This window comes from Trachurus japonicus, chromosome 6 (assembly GCF_045865225.1).
Source record: "Trachurus japonicus isolate A0001 chromosome 6, Traja_1.0".
In the NCBI taxonomy this organism is placed as follows: Eukaryota; Metazoa; Chordata; class Actinopteri; order Carangiformes; family Carangidae; genus Trachurus; species Trachurus japonicus.
The window spans coordinates 14992077-15005401 of NC_140912.1; the positions used below are offsets into that span (position 1 = coordinate 14992077).

At 40.9% G+C, this 13325-nt stretch overlaps 1 protein-coding gene across 2 annotated transcripts in view; it reads right to left on the reverse strand.

Annotated features, from left to right (window-relative positions):
- Positions 1-13325, reverse strand: part of fkbp16 (FKBP prolyl isomerase 16) — a 29212-nt gene that overhangs the window by 1134 nt on the left and 14753 nt on the right. For both annotated transcript variants that reach the window (XM_085779195.1, XM_085779193.1), the window contains 3 exons: positions 4342-4559; positions 1805-1986; positions 1485-1562 (listed from right to left, as the gene is read on the reverse strand). In XM_085779195.1, the coding sequence (XP_085635321.1) occupies positions 1485-1562; positions 1805-1986; positions 4342-4559 (478 nt within the window). The remainder of the gene's footprint in view (positions 1-1484; positions 1563-1804; positions 1987-4341; positions 4560-13325) is intronic.

The following is a 13325-nucleotide window of genomic DNA, read 5'->3' on the forward strand; positions in this document are numbered from 1 at the left end:
ATTTTATCCAGTGCTGAGACAAGGGTGTAATTACCAAAGCAGTAGATATTTTAGTTTTGTCTAGACAGGACCAGTCGTATGTGTGGCAGTGTGCCCTATAGGTCAGGTCATTGTAACTCTGGGACCAGTGTGTTGTAAACAGATGAATGGATTCTTCACGTCGTCTTACTCAAACTCACCCTGCTGTGTGTCAAACGTAACTGAATTAAAGTTTCTCAGCTGAGATTATTGTTCGTTTTTGTAGCAAATACACTTCTCTTGACCAGTTATCTTAATTACACAGTGTGGAAAGTCTCCACTGTGGCTGGAAAGCACCACTAAGTTTCTTTCTTACCTTCGCCCAACTAGTTTTACGGCGCACGACCCGACCAGCCTCACAGTGACAAAATTCAGTGCATGCATGTGTTTTTACCAGGTTTGCTGGACAACTCTGAACAGTGTGGCCACATCTGTAGACTGCCAGATGTGCATTTTGCCAGATCCTCTGTGGAGGATTTGGCAGATTAGACAAACCACACAAACAAGACGGGACAGGCCTTCAGAAGTACGGAAAGTAGTTCAGCGGGATTTTCTTCGGGCTAATGTGTGAACGGCTGTGTGTGTGTGTGTGTGTGTGTGTGTGTGTAAACTTGAAACTTTCATACTAAATATGAGGGGGTTTTGTTTGCAACAAGACCACAGCTTCCCAGAAACTGTTTTCTTTTAAATGACAAGATGAAAGGAAAATAGGCAGCTGGGTGTGGATGAGAAGAACTGAGTAGTGTGAGGATAATGAGGTGGAACCTAAATTCACTCCCTTCAACTCAATTTCGAGATTGAGATTTGATCATAACTGAGGCCAGTGTGTCTGAATCAGACCCACAGTCTGTTAACAGACATGAACTAGTGCAGGTATCAATTATTTATTTTCATTTATTTTAGTTTTTATCGACTTTGTTGATCCCACTAATTTTCCTTTTTTGCTACTGTTAAGGTTGGTACATGTATTTCTGGTTTTGAGTGACATGTCTCAACTATAAAATCAAATTGCCATGAAATTTGATTCAGACAGCCGTGACGCCTTCATGATGAACAGTATTTATAACTTTATTAGTATAATTAAATGACTAAACTTCACCAGGAAATTGTTGCTTGCGACATGTTGAAATATAGTAAATGAAATCTTTTTTTTTTTTTTACATCTGCTGGTTCATTGTTGACTAAAGTGTTTGAATAATGACAGATGAGTCACAGTCCAGCCATGCCAAGTTAAAATTCTTCTTTCTTTCTTTTTTAATTTGCTGTAACCTTTTGTTGTCATGTATTTCAGAGCACAGATGTGATTCACCATTTTTTTTATTTGTATTGATTGGTTGATTGAGATAATGGTGGCATAATTTTAGAATGACCTTTCCTTTGTGTATATGAGGGATGGATGGGATTCACAGGCAGACGTGGAAGAAATATGGGGACTGGGATGGACCAGCTCATCCACAAAATCTCACCTTGGTGGCCGGCTCCAGTTTCAAGGCCTTTTTTAGCACCTCCATTGCCTCTTTGTATTCACCCTTGTCTGACAGGAGCTGAAAGAGATTAGAGGACCTACAGTGTGAGCAGTGCTGGAGGCCCCATAAATCAAAACAGGCTGCAAACAGGCAGCTATTTTTTCCTCTAAAATAATTAGATATAATCCCATATTAAACAAATTCATCTTCCTTCCAGGAACTCTCCCTGCAATAATTATTTATGGCTTGATAGAGATCCAATGAGATGCTCTACAGTGTATGTTCTCTCTCAATAACAGCACCACAGGATGAGCCCTCACCTTTCCTGCCCTGAAAAGGGCCTTGACGTTGTTCGGCTCGAGGGTGAGGACGTCCCGGCTGCTGTGTAGCGCCTCGTCGAACTGCTCCAGTTTGAGCTGAGCGGTTGCCAGGTTGTTCAAACATTTAACCCGGTAGTCTTGCACCTCTTCCTCCTCTGCTACCACGCCACCATCGCTACCATCTGTACAGAGACAGAGCCACACAGCTGATCACATTATGACCTGTCACGGACATTTGAACAGCAAAACACCTATAAACAAAGGTTAGGCACTGATGAACTATCTAATTGGAGAGAGAGAACTTTAAATACAATAGATGTACTTACAAAAAGAAACTCCCTTTGGGTATCATTATAAAGTTAGCTCACCTTCTGTTTTTCTATTCAGCTGAGTATTGTATTACTGTCCCTGCTCTGACTGCTAGATGGTTTCATCATTAGACCCATCTATGTCCAGCTGAATACACTGTTGGGCCAAGTAAGAAGCACTTTTATTCTTGGCCCTGAGCATGATGGGTAATAAATATCAGCAGCTTAGGGACAACATCTGTAGGGGTTCATGTCATGACTTTATTTTTCAGATTTACGATTGAATTCCAAAAGCAGATTCCAGTAAGGACGTTGTCCCAACTTGGATTATTTAAAGTGGTATCAAGTGTTTTTTTTTATTGTCACTTGGGGGAAGCGGAACAGCATGTAATCACAACACTGACATATTATTATCACTATATAAGATTGTGGCAAATGTTCGCACACACCCAAGGTGTTTCTGGTTTCCTGATATTGTCTCTCACACTTAAAGGGAAATATCAGGTTTGTCACTGACTGTGTCTGACTTTAATTTGGTGCTTGGTGTCATACGGTGGCTATATCACAGATTTTATCATTATTACTGTACCACTACAGCAACCAGTCTCGCTTGTCAACTATTGCTTGACCCGACCTGTTGCAGAAGATGGCCGCCCACCCTTAGTCCAGTTCTGTTGGACGTTCCTTCGTGTTAAAATGAAACCTTTCCTCTCCACTGGCATCAAGTGCTCATGCTTGTGGTGGAAGCTGTTGGGTGTCACTCTGTAATAGTGTAAGGTCTTGACTTTACTCTATAGAGTGCCTCAAGATAACACATGATTTGATTTGGTGCTATATAATAAAACTGAATTGAATTCTCAGCTGTAAACATCTGCTGCAGCAGCTGGAAGCAAGGCTGACGAGACTGAGTTTGTGAGGCAGAAAACAACAACAGCTTAAAAACGGTAGCAAAGCTACGTAAGTCAGTTAGTAAAAGATTGTGTGTGTGTGTGTGGTGGTGGGTGGGGGTGGGGTGGGGGGGGGCATTAACACACACGGCCATTTTTGATATATAAAAATCTTGACAAGTGCAGCTTTAATTTCTTGAGTCTGCAGATGTCTGAGTCTGTTGCCTTCTCATTTTTATAAGCAAAGAACATTGTTCATTTGGGATGTCATGTAGCTATGATAGCAAAGGTGTGATTTATCACACTAATTTTGTCCCTTTAAAGTTTTTGTGATAATTGAAGTCATTATTCATGACTGGCATTTTAATGTTTTTAGAACTTTTTTTTCTTTACAACTCCACAATCTTGGTATTTCCAAAACTACAGCTAAGATTCCTTGGTTTCTTGTTTCTTCTTTTGATTCTTCCTTTCTTAATCCCTACTTAATCTCATTTACTTACTTCCATCAAGAAAACGTATCCGTAAACTTCTCATTGAAAACCTGCATACAGTACAGTGTTTGTGAGGGTTCATGTTTACTTGCATGTGGTTGCTGCTTAACTGATTAGAGTGATTCATAATCCCCTCATGTCATAAATTGTAATATGTAAATTAAGTCTGATCGGCCCGGAACAGCTGAGAAGGAGTTCACATGTTGGTGCCTCTGCTTCATGATTATTATTTTTTTATCCAGTTGTCTTCTCATTCACTAATTACATGACCCTGATGCCCTGATAAACTCCTCTCCTCAGTGCCACAGTGAATCTACGAGCTGGTCCACCATCATTGACAAATTATGAAACAGTTCATGTTTTTCTCCTCACTGACTTGTTCAGTCACATTTTCCTCTCGGGCCCACCCTGCCTCGTCAATGATTAAAGTGATTAAGAAGGTGGAAATGACATGAGAGTTGATTAGCTTTGATTATGCAAAAGAATTAAGCAAAAAACATTTATGGAGGCCCTCGGCTCAGATGGATGCAGCTCTGCATCGTGATGCTGTGATTAGTGTGACTGCCGACTGAAGGGGAGCGCTGAACTGTTATGTCATTCTGGGCTCAGACTGATGTGGTGTGATGTGTTCACTATCAAACGCTGTGTTTTATGTTAGTTGCGTGTGTGTTTGTGTGTGTGTGTGTGTGTTTTTCTGTGCATGCCCACACACTTTTATCTCTGCCGTACCTCTATTTTCACTTTTCCCCGTGCAGATAATGCTCACATCAACTACTATGACACATTCCCAGTAGAGACGACAGTATGGAAATATTTTCTATGAATAAATTCAGGTTTTGATACCGGGTTACCTTGGCTACGTGTTGTTAGCACATCCAGAGCCATGCAATAGGCTCTGGTAGCCATGCTGTATTCTTCTCTCTGGAAATGAAAGTTTCCTCGCTCTCGTTTCTGGTTGCCGATGCGGATGCGGTCTGCGATGGGCAGAGTTAATGGGTCTGGTTTCTCTCTAATGTCCAGCAGCTGTAGCTGGTAGAGTAAAGGAGCCCACGCCGGAATATCAGGCTCTCTGCACATAAACAAACACAAAAACAAACACAGACATAATCAATATCACTACAGGGCAAACTGAAAAAGGGCTGAGGGGTACTTTATCAAAAGGTTATTGCAGATGATCAAAATACAGCACATTGTTAATGAGAATTAGAATTTATACCATAAAAACATAATGTAAAACATTTTTATAATTACAATAAAATTCAAAATGTTATTTGCCACTTCCCTGAGCACCAGTGGTTGAGTGGGACACCAGAAGCATTACAGTTATATTGAAACCAAACACATTCAATGTTGACCATTTGTCATTTTGTAAAATAAAATAATCAACTTGGATGGCAAGTCAAATATGATTACTTTTATTTATTATTTTTGGTGCTTTTGTCTCCAAAATTGCCCACTGCCAGTAAACAAAACATTAGAGAAGTAGCTGTCACATCTTGGACGCACATGTGACAACAAACTCTGCTTTGAGGAACACAACACTGTGTGTACATGGAATATATTGAACTATTGCAAGTGATGCTTTAGAATATTTTTCTTTTATGTTATCAGAAAGAGTATGAGTGGGAATTAATCCTGTTTTCAAACCATTTTGTCAGTCAGGGATGTTTACAGAACCACAAATGGTGATGATTTGCATTGAATATTATTATTATTAAAAACACTTTGAAATTTTGTTTCACATATATTTACAATGATTCAACATTATCTCATCTCCAAACATCTGCAACATTTCACAGTTAACACAATTTTATCGGAGCTAAGAGTGCCTCAAGGAGGTTTGGTTCCTCGAAGTGATGAGTCAGCTGACAGATGAGTTTCCAGTGTGATCTGAAGTTGAAGTTCAGTGACTAACAGAATCATTTTTATCCCACAGCACCAGTGAATACTTGAGGATTCATGTCACTGCCTCTGCCACAGGTATTTTGTCAAACGCATGCAAACACACTGTGAGAGAACGGTCAGCAATTGAACATAAATTCCCAAAAGTTGCAATATCACAACACAGTTCACACAGTGGATTTAATATTCATGCTTTTTCATGAGCTTTGATGACTTTTCTCAGTAAATATTGAATTTGACTGCATCCAAAAGCTCACACACCTCAAATGCAACACATTTAAAGATGTCTGACTGGCTCTGGCTCATTTAAGCAGACAGGAATTTGAGCCCAGTATGAGCCTGTGAGACACTGATGGCTTCATCTTACTCAAGAGTCACTCACAAGGAAAGTTAATTTGGTTTTCAATCATCTGGCTCCTGTGACCACATAGCACACAATAGTCCATTATCAGTTACTCCGTGGAGGACATTTTCAAAGGTGTGAGAGTGTGAACAAAAGTAGGACAGTTTCATGACCATGTTGACTACTAGAAATAAAGAAAGCTGAGAACGTGCTGTATGTTTCATATCTAAATATGTATGAGTTGTAAACATTAATACATCCTAATGACTATTCTACAAAATAAAGTGACTCTTTTCATCTTTGAGAAGGATCACTGAGCTCATCACAACAAGATCTGAAACTTCCCCGCAGGCCTCACCCACGTGACCGTTTCCTGCAAAGTGATAATACAGGGAGTTGGCTCAGGTCATGAATTATTCAAACTGCTTGTGTCAATGACACAATTTATGTCTGTCAAACAGAATTAGTTATATCCCCAGTTGCTGTGAGGCTATGTCAGCAGGTGGGATCAAATTACCCTTTCACCTCTCCTCTCTAGAGACCTTGTGCACTGTCACAGGAGTGTGAAACCAGCAGTTGAGTCGAGGCCTCAGAAACCTGAGCCGGATCCCTGCGCTCACGACTGGAGGAAGTAGAATACAGAGACGTTATCGTTCTGGGCTGTGAGCGAGTAGGTGCAGGTCTTTTAGAAGGCGGTCTGAAGTATTTCTGACAGCAGCGTTTACTCCTGTCAGCTTGTTTTTGCATAACTACTGCATGTTTAGGAGGATCAGAGACTTGTCAGCCAAGATGTGTAACAAGCGTTCGAGAGCAGCAGAGAAGAAGACAGTTGATTCATTTATGAAGAACATGCAACATATGGCTTGAGTTCTACTGGGTGGTGTTAGTCTTTCTAATATGGGCCTCGAACATTTGACCGTTACAGACGGTTTCCTCTCTCTGTTAATGTCATGCGTTTTACTAGCAAACTAAGAATGTGACACCATCTCCAAACGATTCACTGCACAGTTTGTGCAGCCTTTGAGCATAATGTACCCGTCTGTTGTTCTTGCACACTTTTCTCCACTCTTATCTCAAAATATTACACAATATTCCGAAGGCTGCGCATTATGTAACGGTCTGCAGGGAATAACAATAACGCACATGGTGCCCTACTACAGCCTGGATTCAGAGTAAGTGGCCTTGTGTGACTTCTGTGGCCTGTGAAGCCACTGATTAAGTAATAAACACAAGTCCATAAAGCTGTCCAAATGTTCTTAATTTCAGAAATGGTTTGACTAAGCTGGATTTTTTTCATCAGCACAGACACAGTGGAATAGGAAATGTGGGTTATTTGTAAGTGGCACAGCCTTGGCATTATCATAGTAGTCTGTAATGTCACTGTTCATTGTTAGTGTCCTAAATACCTGATAACCGCTGTGTCTGTAAACACTCTCATTCATTATTCCCGACACAGTGACGGAGGAAATACTCAGAAGCTAAGTGTCATAATAGTGTTTTAGTCGATAGAGCTGAAAATAGTTGTATAGTTGGAGTGCTGTTTATGTTACAGTTACAACACCATAAGTACAAATCCAAATGAACTGAATAGCATGAATGAATAGCAGACAACACAGATTCTTTGCATTAGTCATGTTTACAAAGTTTATATCTGTTTAGATCTTGGTCAAACAGAAACTTCACAGTTCCCAGGAAAGACAACAACAGAGGGCGAAACTGAACTCGTATACCACTCGTATATATACTCGTATCACACTCCGGCAGCAAATCCACTTCTCTGACAGACTGACATATCCTCCAGTTTCAACAGCAAGTGGTAAAAATCTATAGTTCTGTCACCATATGTTCTGTATGTAAAAAATCTTAAAATACTACTGTGGTCAGTTGTACAAATTACTAAATACCTGCCTCTAATATGAATTATAATTTCCTGTTGAGGTAAATAAATGCCTGAGTCACTTTATCAGGAAAATGTTAAAGCAGAAGTAAGTGATATATTTGTGTTAATATAAGTCTTAAATAGTTATATCTTCCGACAGCAATCACTTACATAGAGTGTTTGGTCTGAAACACGGGTCTCTCAGTCCCTCTGCTCTGCTCTGAGCCGAAGAGAAAACATTTATCGTATCCTACAGTTTTTATCCAATGAGGAGAGAGAACGGCATGCAGGGCTGTGTGTGCAGCCAAGGAACGCCGTGAATGTGGCGACGTAGGGACGAGGACTGTTATGGTGCGTTCAAGGAAACTCGTATTTTTCCGACCGTGAAGTCGTACCAGTTCGATCTGGTACGAGTTCACCGGTCGGAAGTTACGAGTGGCCGTTATAGTGACTTTCACCGGTAAAACAGGTCGGAAAAACACGAGTGGGTTGCCTGAAACGCTACAAAGTCGTAAGTTGTGACTTGAAGCTGTAATTTACGATTTCAAAAGCCTGCCTGGAACGCAGCATTAGCGAAAACGACCGGACCACTTACTTCTGCTTTAAATGATTCATTTTCAAGTTAAATAAATGCCTGAGTCACAGTTCAGCCCTCAAAGGGATAGTTCAACATTTTTGGCAAATTGGCCCATTGCCATAATCCCTATAGTCATAGCAGTAGGTTCGTTACCTTTAATTGTCGGTGCAAGCTATTTTTAGAACGGCGGAGCAGAGCCGCGAGCTGCTCAGAGCTAAACTATGGAGGCTAATGGGATTTCTTGGTTTCCCTCATCAAACTCATCAAATACACAATCCAACAACTCCAAAATGCTCTGGTGGACAAGTTGTGACCTGCACAATCACCACGATGTGAAATAACGGAGCGTTACGAGACAGAGTTGTTTTAGAGGTAAATTCATGCAAAACAGCTGATGCACGTTGCAGTCTTTCTGCAAGCAGTCTCTGCATTTGCCTCTCCATCTCGTAGTTTCTTCTTCCTTCTTCTCTCTTTCTCACACACACACACACACACGCACACACACACACACACACTGTCTGTCAAATTGCAATCCTTACATACATACAGGATTCAACAGGTGACCTTTGAAGCACAATGTTATTTCAAACTCAGTAGCTTATGCCATCAGTAAAACAGCAGTACACAATCACAAGAGAGGTATTATGTCGACAACACTCAGGAATTATGCAAATAGCCAAGAGTTGAGCTTCTACTGTTGTCATCATGAGAAATAAAATCAGCATGACTGGCAGGCCGCCAAATGTAATCTGAGAGCGCAGCATGCTGAAAGATCTATAAGGTTTACGGCGTCATGTGGGTCACTGGTGATTAGCGCCACACCAGTGTGCTGCTGCACAGAACTCAGCCAATGAGCCCCCGGGGTCTTATTAGTGCAAACAGGAAGCAGGGGCTGGTCAGCAGGGTGAGATCCTTCCACAAGATCTCAGTGAAACCCGAACCTGCAACTTTAGCTCAGGTCAACATCCCCAAACTGAGCTGTGGAGTGGACTTCCCTACCTGTTACTGTCAGCCTCTCTCAAGACTCAAGACAACTTTATTAATCCCTTAAAGGGCAATTCCACTTGGCGGCTCTCAGCTGGTTCTCCTGGCTAGATCTAACAGTACAACTACAAAAGCCAAATGAATATCGTCCAATGGTATAAAAGTCATTTTATATGAGGTTTTGGGTGGCAGACTTTATCTAAGACTGTGTCAAGATTTGTTTTCATACATGGCATGTCCACACACACAGAAACTACTTCAGTGATATCTTCCAGTCACTCACGTGTCAGATGGAACAGATATCAGCGTGTGTAACAGTTCACATGTTATTCGCACTTTATAATTATACATGCAACTTGAAGCATATTATTCGGCTTCTCATCAATTTCTCTCTGTTTCTGACACGGTGACTGTGTACTGGGCTCTGAATGCTGCCAGAGACACAGATGACCTGCAACTCAATACCGTGCCTGATCGTGATCTGTGGAGATAGAGCAGAACTACTCCTGCTGCTCTGCTAACATACTGTTCACGCAACGCTCTCTGTGCAGACACGATTTTATAAGTTTGACATATTTCATTCACCATCCCCTCTGAGCTAGAAAATATTTACAGTCTACGGCTAACAGCTCTGTAACACTATACTTAATCATTACAAGATTTTCAGTTTTTTAAATACAATTTTTATTAAAGTTGCTGAGTCAGTCAAACTCTTTTGAATAATGGATGTTACTGAGGTCGAGCTAAGGTCTGAACGTAGCTTTAGGCAAATTCAGTGCTCCGGGCTAAATGCTGACATCAAAATGTTAACATGACATTTACTGTGACACTTAGCCTACTGTATTGTTCAACATCTTAGAGAGAAAGATTTTCTAATTAGCACTAATTGAAGTAAAGTACAGCTGAGGACAACAGTGCACTGTTATTAGTTTTAATTATATGATTACATTGAGAAAACACTGTTAAACTTAATGTCACATTAATTTAGCTTCCGGACAAATGAGCAGTGGTGGTAGATCACACAACGAGATTTGTAAAAGCAGCAGGAAAAAATTAAACGTTGTTAGAAGTTGTGAAAAGCAGTGAAAAACTACACTTTGATTTCTGCAGGAAATAAACGTAGACCTGAGGGTGTCACCAGAGAAAATATGTCGGGTGACCACCTATGTATTGACAGATCATCCTGATGTGAACACCAATTTAACACAACAGTTTGTCCAACAGTTCAAGTTGAACCAAAAATGTCAACCAGCTGACTACACTGCACGAGAAGTCAGGAAATCACCAAAGTCATCAGTGCTCATCATCTGAGGAAAAGTGCAACATTTCCCAAACATCTCATCATGATAATAATAAATATTCAGAAAATAACCTGGTAATCTGGAGTTATTCAACTGTTTATCACAGTGTTGGACTGAGACTTGTAGGTTTAGTTGAAAAGCACCTCAGTCCTTTCTCTGTTTCAAACCTAAAATTGCTACTTGCCACCTGACCCTAACCAGAGCAAAGGTCAGAGAGAAGACAGAGAGAGGTCGTCTGGGCTGCGGCGGCAGCGGCAGGACTGAGCCTGAGGCCTGAGGAGATCAGTGCTGAGCTGTCGGTTAAAGATATGAGAAGTTTGCTGAGGCAGCAGCTCTGACCGCACTGAGAGACAGAGACAGGTTCAGGTGCCAGTCTGGACTTTTTAATACAGACCGTCTCTGAGTCTGCCCACATTTATGGTTATGTTTATTGCAGGTCGCCAAGGAAACTAGGTTTAACAATATATTGTAAAGTCGTAGCAGTTTGCTAGTGTTTCAACAAAGGTCTCAAAATTAGTTGTATATTATGAAAAAATATAGTTAGTATACAAGTATATGTTAGAATTATCAGAATATAGAAATTATGCTCTTGAGTGGAAACTACAGAGTTTTGTTGTCATTCTGCTGTATGAGTTGAAGGTTTCTGTTCATCCGTACAGCTGTATGCTTCCTTCTTGTTGCAGCAATCATTCATTCATTCATTTATTCACTTGTAGCCTGGCTTGATGAACTGGAATGATTTCATTTCTCACTTCATTATTCAGTCTGACATCATGTTGGCCTGAGCTGTAACTTCACCCTCACTCATGTACCTGCATGCCATTTTCAGGAATTTGCTGTCGTCGTCACAGGCGCATGCACCAATCGGTGAGTGGTGACCGGGTAAAAACAACAGATTAACATTTTGTGACTGGAAATGAAAAGAAACCAATGGCAAGAATCTGCCCTCCAGCACCTCTGAAGCTCACTAGTATGTTCTTATTTGTTTAATCTGCCTAAACCCCCCCAAATGTGACCATGTGGGTCACTTTCCAAAATAAAGCATTTTCCTGTAAGAGTTATTATATCTGTAAGTCATCTTCCCACAGCTTGTGCAGCTGTGTCCATCTTTTCCTTGGTTGTCAGCATTTCCGTGGCAATTTTTCGGTCTGTGGATGATGACATTTCTCACTTGGTGTGCTTGTTTGCCAAATCCAGAGCTACGCTCTTCTATTTGCTGTTCAAATTGACTCAAGAGATGTGCCAACAGCTTGGACATAAAATATATGTCTCTAATATACAATGACATTAAATAATATGCAAGGTATGGTTTTGTTCTAGCTAAATAAAAGAAAAATCTTGGCATCAGAGGTATCATCTTAGAAATGTTCCTGGCTTTACCCTCTACCACAACATTTAATCACAAACAGCAAACCACACAATGGGAATCTGGTTTAATTCAGAGTCTAATTTGCATTTACTGAGGAGACTAATTTCTCAACCAGCAGGCTCCTTATTGTGTGACGTAGTTGTGACGTGGCAGTGTTTTTCGTATTGTGACTATAAACAAATCAGATTAAAAGAGGAATGTTTCCACTCCTCTTGTGTTCCTATGAATGTTGTGATAAGGAGGACTAGGCTTTCTCACTGGTGTCACGGGAAGTTATGCATTCATTATGCACTTCCTCATTAGGGTGCATGATAGTGCGGCTGACTCACCCTGTTATCTGCCATGCAGACCCCACGCTGCCCTGAATGAAAGAAAAAACTCCCTCAGAGGGAAACAGTGGTCACTTTGACGTCATGTGCTCCATAATAAATGATGGAAAGGCCAGCGATGTACCTCATACTGATTGCTATGGTTACACTAATATACCGTAATAAATGTGGTGTGCAGCCTGTACAATAATACAAAATCCAGGAGGATTTATGAGGTTGTTTATTTTTTTCACAATGGTGAAAACAGACCCCAGTGCTGCTGTCGCTCTGTGTTGTTTCTGTTTTGACTCTTGGATGGACACACGGCACCAATACAGCCGTGCAAAGGAGCTTAGCTTTAATCCTAGCATTGGTGAGACGTCACAGCTGTTTTTCCTCGCCTGCTGCCATGCTAGTTAATTTGCAGCAAAACAGCCTCCTATTACAGTCGGAGATCTAGAAACTAACAGTGTAAGGCCTTTCAGCTGCTGCCTCGCCATGCGCTTTCCTTTCCTATTTGTTTTTATTTCCTCCTGCAACAGCGAGCCAATGAAACTCTGCTCACGGGGATCAAGGGCAGCTACTGCCTATATCCTGGCTGTTGAGCTCCTCAAAAGTCTCCAAATAATCTACCGCAGATTTCCTTATCCTGTTAAAATGAATCCAGTCTCAGCCTCAGGCTACCTGCCGGGCAAACAGTAGCTTTTTAATAGCAGAGATGTGCATTTGCCCGGTCATTTCAGAGCAACTCGTGAGGATCATTTGGTTACACAACTTTACCAGCTCTAAGTAGATAGAGTACAGCACATACAGTAGTTATCTGTCTGAAATAGGAAGAGTGAGTGTCAGTACCACTGCCTTCAGTACATGGGACCGTTTCAGACTGTGTACACTTTCCTTGTAAACAAACAGTTATTTGTGTTTATCCTTGAGGTCTAACAAACATTTCTTTTCTTTTTTCTTTAAAAAAAAAATGTCAGCAGGAGTGTTTATCTGGCCACTCCTGTTATTATGAGTAAGTAATGAATCTGACAAACAATTCAAAGATCTGCACATCAAAACAGTGCACACAGCAAGTGCTGGTTAAATAGCATGCAATTTTACATTTGTGTCTCATTAATGCCATCACTGTCACTCAGTGTCCCCAATGTTGACACATAAAACTGTCTGTT